The sequence below is a fragment of the Girardinichthys multiradiatus genome, chromosome 3, assembly GCF_021462225.1.
Source record: "Girardinichthys multiradiatus isolate DD_20200921_A chromosome 3, DD_fGirMul_XY1, whole genome shotgun sequence".
In the NCBI taxonomy this organism is placed as follows: domain Eukaryota; kingdom Metazoa; phylum Chordata; class Actinopteri; order Cyprinodontiformes; family Goodeidae; genus Girardinichthys; species Girardinichthys multiradiatus.
This window is the reverse complement of record NC_061796.1, coordinates 45,582,767-45,594,334: the sequence shown is the minus strand read 5'-3', so window position 1 is coordinate 45,594,334 and position 11,568 is coordinate 45,582,767. Positions and strand designations below refer to the sequence as shown.

At 41.0% G+C, this 11,568-nt stretch overlaps 1 protein-coding gene across 1 annotated transcript in view; it reads right to left on the bottom strand.

Annotated features, from left to right (window-relative positions):
* Positions 1-9,239: 9,239 nt before the first annotated feature.
* mtmr11 (myotubularin related protein 11) overlaps positions 9,240-11,568 on the bottom strand; it is a 49,863-nt gene continuing 47,534 nt past the window's right edge. Inside the window, exon 17 of the mRNA XM_047361198.1 lies at positions 9,240-11,455. Within this exon, the coding sequence (XP_047217154.1) occupies positions 11,030-11,455 (426 nt within the window). The 3' untranslated portion in view covers positions 9,240-11,029. The remainder of the gene's footprint in view (positions 11,456-11,568) is intronic.

Genomic DNA, 11,568 nt, shown 5'->3' with positions numbered 1-11,568 from the left:
CTCCTCCCTCTTCCGCCCCCTTCCCTTTCTACTACACAGCATCTTCCTACAGGGAGATACCTCCCCTCTCCTTCTGCTCACTCCCATCCTTCTCCCAGTGCTCAACAATCCTCCCAGAAACAGGAAGGGAGGGCTGGATGCGTTGCATGAAACTGATCATTTTCCAGCCTGATTGATTCAACCAATAAAGAGTCCAGCTTACTTATATTTATAGACAAATACAGAAGTCTCCATGCTTCAGCTCCAAATGTTTGGTGATGCGATCTAAGCGAGGCGAGCCTCTCCTGGCACGTGTTTGGGCCCGTGCCTGTAATTGGCCCTGTTAGCGGTCTAGGAGGCCCCTGGTGGAAAAAATAAAAGCCTATTAATTTATGAGGAGGTGATGCAAAGAAGCTACAGCTGCGGCTTTAGAGGTCCTCCTCGCTGATTCCTGACATTGCACTAATGTGTCAATGAATCAATATCCCAGCAAAATCGGAATTAATATATTTTTTCATAGTTTCGTCACCCAAGCTATTGTAGGGCACACAAATATTACCCAGAATGGGATATTTGCATTTTTGAATTTTTATTTGTATTTTATTTATTTATTTAATGTTTCTTTTACCTTTTAAAAATCCACGCCTCTATATTGGAAAATCTAGGGCAATAAAAATATAATCAGCAGTTATTTTGCCAGTTTTAAATAAAAATAAAAAATAAAAAATAACATGCTGACATAAAAACATTTAATAAATTATACCAGTCTTAACCCAATGTTCTAAAATATTTTGGATACTAAAAGTAGAAAAACCAAAACAAAACGACAACTGATGACAAAACTAACACCGCCAACTATTATAATACTGCAAACAATACACGCTGTTGTATAAAATGTCCACCCAGGAGCCTTTAGAAGTTACACACCACTCCCTACAGCCACCCTGAGCAGAACAAAGGTTGGTGGTTCTGATGCTGCTGCTGATAACAGCTGCTTCAATCGGCACTAGTCAATAGAGATGACCCCAAACAGACAACAACCGCTGAGAGCTCCATCTGATCTGATCTGACCGCTCCTGGTGACAGTGAAGGTCATCTGGGGTGTGAAGTCATGAGTTGTCAGAGCTCTGATGAGGCTGATATACCTGCAGGATATAAAACATTTCTACATGCACATCTGGTGGGCACGCACAAACATTAACAGACACAAACTGGTGGTTAATGTTCCTAAGAACACATCAGATGATTGTTTGATTAGTTTATTTTTTGGCTTATTAGTGCAGCACACCTAGAGAGGTAAAAAAAAAAAAAAAAACTCAGTTATGAAATTTAAAAACCTTTTTTGTCCTTAAATCATGTCTACTGTGACAGGCATATATAGTACGGTGGAGCTATAACAAGATGTTATTCTCCATGATAAACACTACTATAAGTTCTTTTCTTTGCCTTTTTATGTGTTTTTGTTGCATTAATTTATGTTTTCTCAGTCCTGTCAGCTTATGAGTCACTGATGGAGGAACTTTTATTAAAAATCTATTTATCACCAACTCTAAGTGAAAACTAACCCTAAACCCATTGATCGTGATAGGGTCAGACTTCCTTCTCCTGAAGTCAACAATCGCCTCACTGGTTTTGAAGTATTAATGCCCAAGTTTTTGTCAGCACACCACCTAACCAGCCTGCTGACCTCATCCCTGGATACTGTCTCGTCACCACTAGAGATAAGCCCAACTACGTTAGTATCTTCAGCAAACTTGATGAAGCCATTGTCAGGGTGGTTGTTGACACAGTCATAAGGGCACAGAGTGTATAGTAGGTGGCTAAGTACACCACCCTGTGGAGGTGTTAAAGCAGAGGGCTGTTGAAAGATGGTGGCCCACTCTGACTTTCTGAACCCGGTCAGAAAGTCTGATCCAGCCACAGGAGGTGGAAGAAAGACAAATGTTCAATAGCTTTGCTGTCAGTCTGTCTGGAAGTGTGGCATTAAAGCTGATTTAAAATCAACAAAGAACAAAATTGCATTGTATCCCTAGTATTCCAGGAGTGATTGGGTGGATTGCAGCTCTGTGACAACGGCATCTTCAGTTCATCTATTATCTCTGTTTGACAACTGCTGAGGGCCAAGTTTAGGTTGGAGGAAGGATATAATTTGACTTCGGACCAGTTTCTTTATTATGACAAGTGTCTGAGCAACTGGTCAGTAGTCTTTGAGGCTGCTGATGGTGGTCGTTTTGGGCAGCAGGATGATTGTGGATGTCTTCAGGCACTGTAGGATGAAGGACTGGGATGGTGATAAATTGAGGATTAAATTGATGAAGACCCCGGCCAGTTGGTCTGCCCATTCCCTGAGGACCCCGCCGGTCACTTCATCTGGTCCAGTGGTCTTCTTGGGGTTCACTGCCCCCAGTGTGGCCTCACCTGGTGCTCCTGCAACGTGAGGCTGTAGCTGCTGGAGCTGCCGCAGCATGGTGTTAGAGCTGCAACTGTCATGTCCTTGCAGTTCAAAGCAAGTGAAGAAGTGGTTCAGCTCCTTTACAAATGCAGCATCTCCTTCGGCCATCATGGTGTTGCTGGAAGGCAAAAACAGAACAAATATATAAACAATTATTTACAGCGCTGTATATGTATTTCATTTCATTAGGTTTTAGAGCATTGTTTTATAAAACTTTAAAATATCTAATGTCATGAAAGATGATATAATTGGCCCCTAAGTATGGTAACTGCCCACATGGATCATGATGACGAGCTGGTTGGTTAGGCCTTCTGTACATCGTGGCGCTCAAAATGTGCATCAGTCCTTTCTGGATTCAGTAAAGTTTGAGTCTTCTGGTTATTTTTCTACAATCGCTCTAACTTTTCATGGAGTCTTTCCTGTATTATAATAGCTTCCTGTTTAGCTGCCCTTTCATGCTCACCAGCGTGTCTCTCTGAGGCAGTTTAATTTCCTGCACAAAGTAACACAATCCGGACCAGTTTAATGATGCCCTTATCTGCTGCTGTAAACACTGATGAATTACTGCTAAAGGCAGCAGCTCTTCATCATTCAGCTGCAGAGGCAGAGTGTGGACTTCATTCAGTCTGAGGCTTTCTTGTTCTTTAAAGGTACAGACAAAGCTCTCGTTTCTTTGGGAAGAAGTGAAGAAATAACACGTTTGAGAACCTAAACAGCTTTGAAGTTTATATTGAGTTGTTTTGAGGGCAAATGCTTGTCGCCATCTAGTGGTCACTTGGATAAAATACTAATAATAGGCTGGAGTTTGTATGGAGTCAGATTAAATAGCTTCTTCCCCTCTATGAGCCACTCGAAATTAAATAAATGTCACAGATCATGGACACAAATCTTTATTACAAAACGTACACTCTCTTCTCCTTCCCCTTATTAATTTCTTAGATCCCGATTTAATTCACATTTTATCCAACATTTCCTATACGTTTTTCAATTCAATTCAGTTTATTTATATAGCGCCAATTCACAACACATGTCGTCTCAAGGCACTTCACAACAATCAGGTTCATACATTCCAATTAATCCTAACCATTGAACAGTGCAGTCGGAGTTAGCTTTTTATACAAATTGGATAAAAAGTTTTTCTATCTAAGGAAACCCAGCAGATTGCATCCAGTCAGTGACTTGCAGCATTCACTCCTCCTGGATGAGCATGTAGAGACAGTGGACAGTCACTGGTGTTGACTTTGCAGCAATCCCTCATACTGAGCATGCATGTAGCGACAGTGGAGAGGAAAAACTCCCTTTTAACAGGAAGAAACCTCCAGCAGAACCAGAACCAGGCTCAGTGTGAGCGGCCATCTGCCACGACCGACTGGAGGTTTGAGAGAACAGAGCAGAGACACAAAGAGAACAAAGAAGCACTGATCCAGGAGTACTTTCTATGGGAAAGAAAAGTAAATGTTAATGGATGTAGCTCCTTTAGACGTTTCACCAAGAAAGAAAGAACAGATAAACTCTTTCTCGTTTTAGATATAAAACATGTATTTTAAGATATTACTGATTTGTCTTTCACCTCAAATGTATGATTGAGTTTTATATGCATTATTATGAATACACAGAGAAATATGATGTCAGGACAGACGCTTGGGAAGATTTTCTGAACCGTTCACCTCATTCAGAGATTGACTTTTTATATGTGTCAGGGCTATCTTTAGCAGGTGTGAGAAACAGAAAAACCTGACAGGACTTTTTAGATGCATCATTTATCAGATGTTAATGTATGCAAAGTTTACAGATAACATGGGAAATCGCCATACTGGTGCAGAAATCCTATTTAACGTCTGTCAGACTGGGATCTCGGATTTCCCGAAGGTTCAACAGAGGTGATTGGAACAAACTCTGCATTTGTGACAGATGGCCCTGTACCTCTGATTAAAAAAATATACATCTATATATCTATCTATATATCTATATAAATATATATCTATCTATATCTATATCTATATAGATAGATAGATAGATATATATATATATATATATCTATATCGATATAGATATAGATATATATTTATATAGATATATAGATATAGATATATATATCAACAAATGCAGTGAATGAACAACTGAGAAATCTAAATCAAATGAGTATTTGGTGTGACCACCCTTTGCCTTGTTCTTCTAGGTACACTTGCACACAGTTTTTGACGAAGTTCGGCTGGTTGATCCAAATATCTTGGAGAACTAACCACAGATCTCCTGAAAGCATTCTTTGTTCACAGCATTCTGAACATGGTCAGGTGCAAGACGGAAAACTGCAGCCAAAGAGCAGAAAAGTTTAACATTTTCTGAAAAGTTTGTCTGTTCGAGACCATTGGAATAAAATGAAGATTTGAGATATTTTATGTATTAAAAGAGACAGGTTCGGTTTTATTTCAAATGCAGTTTTTTTGTGTTAGAAAATCATAAAAATCCACAGTTGTTGCTGGGTTAAATATAACTGGGCGCAGTTCTGAAAATGGGACTAAAATGTTGCTTAGGTAAAAATATGAGGAACATCCGAGTATTTTATGGGCTTCCTGTTGCTCTGTGGGCTCATTCGTAAGAGACGTGTGATGCAAGTGAAACACCTCAGTTTCGCCTCCTCCCTCTGCTGCTGCTGAGGAGGAGGAGGAGCAGGAGGAAGACGCCAGGAGAGGCGCCCAGGGAGGCTCAGAATCTAAGCGGCGCTTTGTTTTCCTCTCTTTAAATACCAGCAGATGACGATGAAGATGAGCGAACATCCTCTTCATTCCTCTCTGTGGAAGCATTAGGAAGGGGGGGGGGGGGGGCGGTTTAGGATTTTTGACCTCTTCAGGGAGGTGGGGGGAGCGTCGTGCGTCCTCATTTAAAGAGCCTCGGCGGCGTTTTCCCCAACATGACGCTCGTCAGAAAGCAGGTCGCTGGAATCTGGATCTTACCATGAGAGGAACCGGCATGGATCTGCTCTGGAGGATCCTCGCAGCGCTCAGCTTCGACTGCTTCAAAGATTCATCTTCATCACGGTGAGCATCGATCCGCTTGATTTTTTTCTTTGGATTCAGGCTGGAATCTTCTGACTGGTTGCAGCTGGTGGGCGTTTGCAGCAAAGCAACAACAGTTTCTGCTCGCCCAACGTGCTCGGTCACATTTTTAGCCCTTAACAGTCATATTTATCCGCCTGTTCCGTTTTTTAATCCTTAATTGCGTAACCCTCTCCGACACAAGCCAAACGCCATAAACTGTCATATCTCTCTGCTTACAAAAATGCATTGAATCATTTAAATGTCAGCATAGGAGGTGGAAAACGATTCACTTCTCTAACACTAAGAGGAAATATATGGCTCTTCACTTCTTAGTTTTAGTGACAACAGGTTTCCTAAGTGCAGCTCTCATTTTCTTCAGCTTTGCATCATGGAGCCAGTTTCTGTCCTTAAATTAAATCTTCAAATTTAACCAACTGCATCCTGCAAAAATCCAGCCCAGAAATGTTCACATTTAACCATTTTCCTGCGCAGAAAAAAATCAGCCAGAATATTAAACTGGTTTTGACTCTAATTTGTCTCATCTAACAGGTAGCAGCTGCAGCCCTTTAATGCAGAAACATCCTCTCTCCATCTAAACGCATAGAAATGTCAGCAGTCTGTGTATTGTTGTGCAACCTCCCTTTAACTACACCCTGACTGGGATCATTTCAGGTCGAACCAGTTAGGTTTTTACCTTTGGAGCAAATCTGTGCACACACCGGCCCTGAATCCGTTTGTAGACAAACAAGATGGATCACTTCAGAGGAACATTCACAGTCATCTGGACACTGATTTTATAATTTGTGGATTTTCCAGAAAATTTATTGTCTTGTTCTAGAAGACAACAATAAACATGTGAGAAGACGCCTCCATCCTCCATCGAGGATTCTGTTATTAATAAACTTTTACATCTCACAGAGATGTTATTCGGCTCATTCTTGTCATACAGAGCTTATTCTAATCCACTACATGAAGGTGGTTTGAAGTTTTCAGTTATTGGCAAAAATGCAACACATCTCATTGTCCAAATAGACTTCCCTCAGATTTAAAAGACACATTTCTCATAGAGCAGGAGCTTGTTCTGCCCCTGAGTCTATTTTAATGCAGGAAAACACTGGCTTCAGGGCTTACTTTGGTTTGTCATCTCCAAATCTGAGTACCAAGGGAAATTACAGATGTTTCCCAGATTACCTTAAAAAATTGGTTTCTGTTCAGCAAGTAAAGTTTATTTATAGAGCGCTTTTCAGCAACAAGGCACTCAAAGCGCTGTACATGAGGAAAAACATTACAATGATACAGAAAATCAGACACAGAAGAACAAATCAAATGACACTAATAATCCTTGGGGGTTTACTGGTAAGAGCTGGTTCTAATCCAATCTTTCTAATAGAGGTAATTAGCTCATTAAGTCCTCTGTGGTAAGGAATTCATCCTGTGCTAGAAGAAAAATGATAATATTAATCCTTGAGGTCGCTGGTATGAGTTTCAGCTGTTTCACTGATACCTTCACAGGTGTTCAGTATCAGTGATGTAGGAACCTGAGCCGGTAAACTGCTGCAGCAAACCCTCATTTCCAGCTCTACTTTTTGACTGAAAATTTCCCTCTAAAGAAAAAGTTTGGATTTTTTTTAAGGATCATATATTTCTGTGTTCTATGTGTTTTTTGTTTAAATATGGCAATTCTTGTTATTTTAGCTATAAAACTTTATCTATAAAACATTTTATTTCTGTCAAGTAATAGACTTTTTGTGGCCTTTAAAACGTAGGCCTGGAACTATGACTATGCTGTGGTTTCTGACATGCTCTGGAATGTTTTTTTTTTACCATTACGGTTAGCTCACTGCTGCTCTATAGCAAAAAACAATGAATTTCTGGCCCATCAATAACTGTAAAAGACTATGGTCCTGTGGTGGCACAGAAATATAAAGTTGTGTGTCATCAGCATATCAGAAGACATATTTTATTACTCTGTATGCTGTGCTCGTTGGGATGTAAAATGTTGATATGGAAATAAAGTGGCCCCGTAATGGAGCCTTGAGGAACCCCACATGTGATGGTTCACCCAAATTTCTAAATGAAAATAGACTATTATGTCCAAATAAGATTCAAACATGTACATTTACCAAACCCAGTGCTGGGAAAAACAATCAAACATTGCAACATACAAAAACAAATGGAGGCTATAATTCAGACAGGTTTAAATGCTAAAGTACATACAGTAAGTTGGTTTGGCATTCATTTGTTGGTTAGGTTGTTCTAAAGTTTAGATGCTTCAATCCACCTCTGTACATTCAGAAGCCTCTGTATCAGGAGTATCAAAGTTAAAGGTTCAGCAAGTTTAGATGGCTCATACCCATTTAATACCTTTTTTTTAAAAACACAAAATAAAATTTTAAAAATTGTTTTAGATGAGCAGAAAAACAAAAAAGGCTAGATGTAGTCCCACTTGCCTGTCAAGTCTGGATGACAGGCAAGGATAATTTTTCAAAATCTGTTAATGAAAGAAGTTGTAACCTTCACATGGGCCATCAGCTGGGATAAACCAGCTCTGAAAACAACACTTATTTGTTTTTCAAATGTACATACAAAGTTAAAAATGACCTAAGGTCACAGCTGTGGGTAAAGTGATGGTAAATGGATTTTTCCAACTCTTCAGAGTTTTATTTAGGGTAAGAAACTAATAACAATCATGATTTTAAATGATCAAGAGAGCCCATGACAACCTTCAAGAGACCTGATGCTCATCTAGGAAAAAAAGAGACTAAATTTATAAATATAAATAAACAGGGACATTTGAATAGGGAAAGGCTGAGAATAGACCTCTGTGGGACTCCAGATGTGAAAATGTGTGTTGAATTGGTTTGAACGTATTAGTCCCCGTTAATCCCAGCTGTTCCTGCCTCTCTCCAGGTCTCCCACTAAACTCAGCTCCAGCCAGGCTGGCAGCCTGGAGAGCAGCTCCCTGACTGGTTCCCTGTCGCTGGGACCCGACCTGCCGCACTGCCAGTGCTGCATCACCTACGAGGTGCGCCTCAAGCGCCTCTCATGTGGACACCTCTACTGCAGCCCCTGCTGCGACCAGATCGTCAACATGGCGTTTGAGGACATCGAGGGTCTGTCAGAGTACCCCTGCCCAATGTGCAAGTCCATCCGGCAGCTGGGAGGCCTGGGCCCGTCCTCCTCAGGGTACTTCTATGGGCCCTGCGGTATCCTGCAGCAACACCAGCAGCTTACCGGGAAGGAGGACAGGAGTCAGTGGGGGTGAAGTCTTTCCACTGATGTTGTACTACAGATTTCCTCAGCTGTGAATGCACTGCCATTAACCTAACTTTGGACTAAAGCCAATCATTCCACTTTATTCTGTCTCTCTTCCTTGGTTTTCTATGGTTATTTGTTAAAACAAATGAGAATACAGAGCACTAGTATCAATGAGTACCAGGAAGCATTTTCAGAGACTGGTAGAAACTTGCACAATAAATATGGAAGAGATAGCTCACTTGTTTCAGTTCGTTTCATCCAAAGTGTTCTAGAAAACGGCTCTCTGGTCACTTTGACCTGGAGAGGCTTCACAGAAGCTAATTGCAGTGGATATTTTCTGTCAGTATTGACCTTTGTTTTTTTTAAAATTTGCACTTGAACTCTTAACGGTTTTACCCTGCGTGTAAGCGTCCGTTTTTAATCCTGATTTTACTGTAAAAATGCCATGCTACTTTAATTGTTCCAGATCATTTTGTAAGTATTTATTTTGTTAGAAAATAAAGTTTGTGAGCCTGTGTACAAGGGTTTTATTTTGGGAAATTCACTTTTCCATCAACAGAAATGAGAAACAAGAGCAAAACATGCTGGTACAAAAAAAACCCCCAAAAACAATATTTACACCTGGCAAATTTTAAAGGATGCTTGTACCAAAAACTTTAAATAATGAATGAATACAGAGCAGTAGGTGTGAAAAGATCAAATAAAAATTTCCATGTGAGGGGCAACATGTTTCTGTGGAAGACAAACAGGTTGGCATCACCGCTGGAATGCTCGTAGCGTTTTTATGTTTTAAATATTTACAACAATCTAATAAAGGTCAGATCTGAGTGAGGTACCGTCCGACAGGATGAGATCAGGACTGATGGCTATTTTCCTGCTTTTAAATTAAGGACAAATACATTACTCAAGCAAATTTATTGGCGGGACAGAACATTTTCAGCCCCGGGCAAGCAATCGATTACAAACTAAAACAAGCAGGCAAAAAAATGAAACTGTAAACATCAGAAGAAATAAGCTTCCCTTTGCTGCCAGTACTGGCATCTTTTTGTTTCTTATTAAATTAGGATAACACTGACCTTGCTCAGAAATGACTCCCTTCCACATTTTACATCCGTAATTACTAAATAACACTCATATCACCAAGTTGCAACACTTTTCACATTAAAAAATTCCATCATTTTCCAGACAAATTTCTAGAATTTTCTATCAAATCTCAAAAGATTTATCTTACATGCTTGTGCAGAAGTCTGGTTTTATTATCTGCATGAGTGTAGCTGCTGAGTCAGTTGTCATAAAGGGCAATTTCACTGGTTTTTTTGGCATCTGGACCAATTTTGATCTGGTTCGTTTTAAAACTGATGTTCCCATGTAGATGTATCAAACCCAGACTGCACCACTCGACACTAAATAGATTTCTTAAAGACACCAGAAAGAAAACCAGAGAAGATCTGTACAAAAAAGCAGTGAAATGGTCCTATAGTGCGGGTCCTCAGACAGTAAACTCAAAAACCCAGAGGATGGTTTGAATGTTAAACTCAAGATGTGATGAGACAAATGACAGATTAGGGATGTAGTTTAAATATAGATCAGATATTGATTAGTCTCTTTTAGAAAAACAGACCGTCCTGAAACCAGATTTCTACAACATAATACAATGACTGAAGCAAATTCTTCACCTTTCCCTGTAAAATGATCTGAATTGTGACCGCAGACACATTTAATACTGTGAAGTGAACGTAGGCCTTCACACTGCTCTGGAGAATGCACTGACGGAGGGATATGAGACCAAAAATAGCTCTCATGTCCTAAATTCCACATTAAAGCTACCGGTTGTCGTACCGACAGCTTTCAGAAACCATCTCTGCCATGTCGACAGGAACAAATCTGTTTGCATATTGAAAAATCACACAGGTTAGAGGTTAAAAGCACTGAAAGCTTCTGTGTCTCTAAGTTTATCTGAACAGTGTGGATAAGAAGCTAAAAACAGAACTTTTCCTGTCCTCTTTTTCCAGAACTGTGCCGCTTTGAAGATAACCTGCCAGCCACTCCTCGGCTGCAGGCTGGTTTTTTGCATTTCTGTTGAGTCGGATTTTATATTAAGAACAAAACAGTTGTTGCATCTCTGTACAGCACAGACACCAAAGAGCAGTTAGAAGCTCTTCTACTCATTATTTCCTACATCAGTTCAGGTCATTTTAGGCCTCTTTCCACCCATGGGCAGCACTGAGCGATATCTCAGTCTCATACTGGTTTAAAAGTTACTGGTCTCAATCCAGGAATAGAAAAGAGTCAGGAACTGATCTCAGGAAGTCAGCGACGGCCCGTTGCTCTTAGGCAGCTTGGCGGTACTGGGTGGTGGATGGTAGCGAGGGTCCGACCGAGCTTCTGCTACAGCAGTGTGTCCGAAAAGGAAGGAGTGCTTGTTGCCGTCTCTGTTTGTAGGCCTCGACGGCGGAGCCGAGGCGGAGGAGGAGCCCCTGGAGGTGTGCTGGTTGGTGGAGGTAGGTGGGGGCGTTGCTCTGGGCCTGAGCGCTGAGTAAAGGAAGGTGCTGTTGTTGGTGCTCTGGTTTAAGTTGGTGTCAGTTCGTTGGGTCTCAGCTGTCACGGTGAGCTGGTCGGGACTCCTGCTGGTGGAGAGCTGGGCGAGCTGATCTTTGAGCTGCTGCACCTCCTGAGCGAGACGGTCCACGGGGTGGGGCCTGTTGGCCGAGACGGGATGAGAGAAGGCCTGGGGAGAGAGAGCTGCAGGGTCAGTTTGTCTCACACACCACAGGAACTTTAATTCTGTAACATGAAATGTGTTGGGCCCAAACTGGGCCAAGAGACGACACTTCTAAAGGT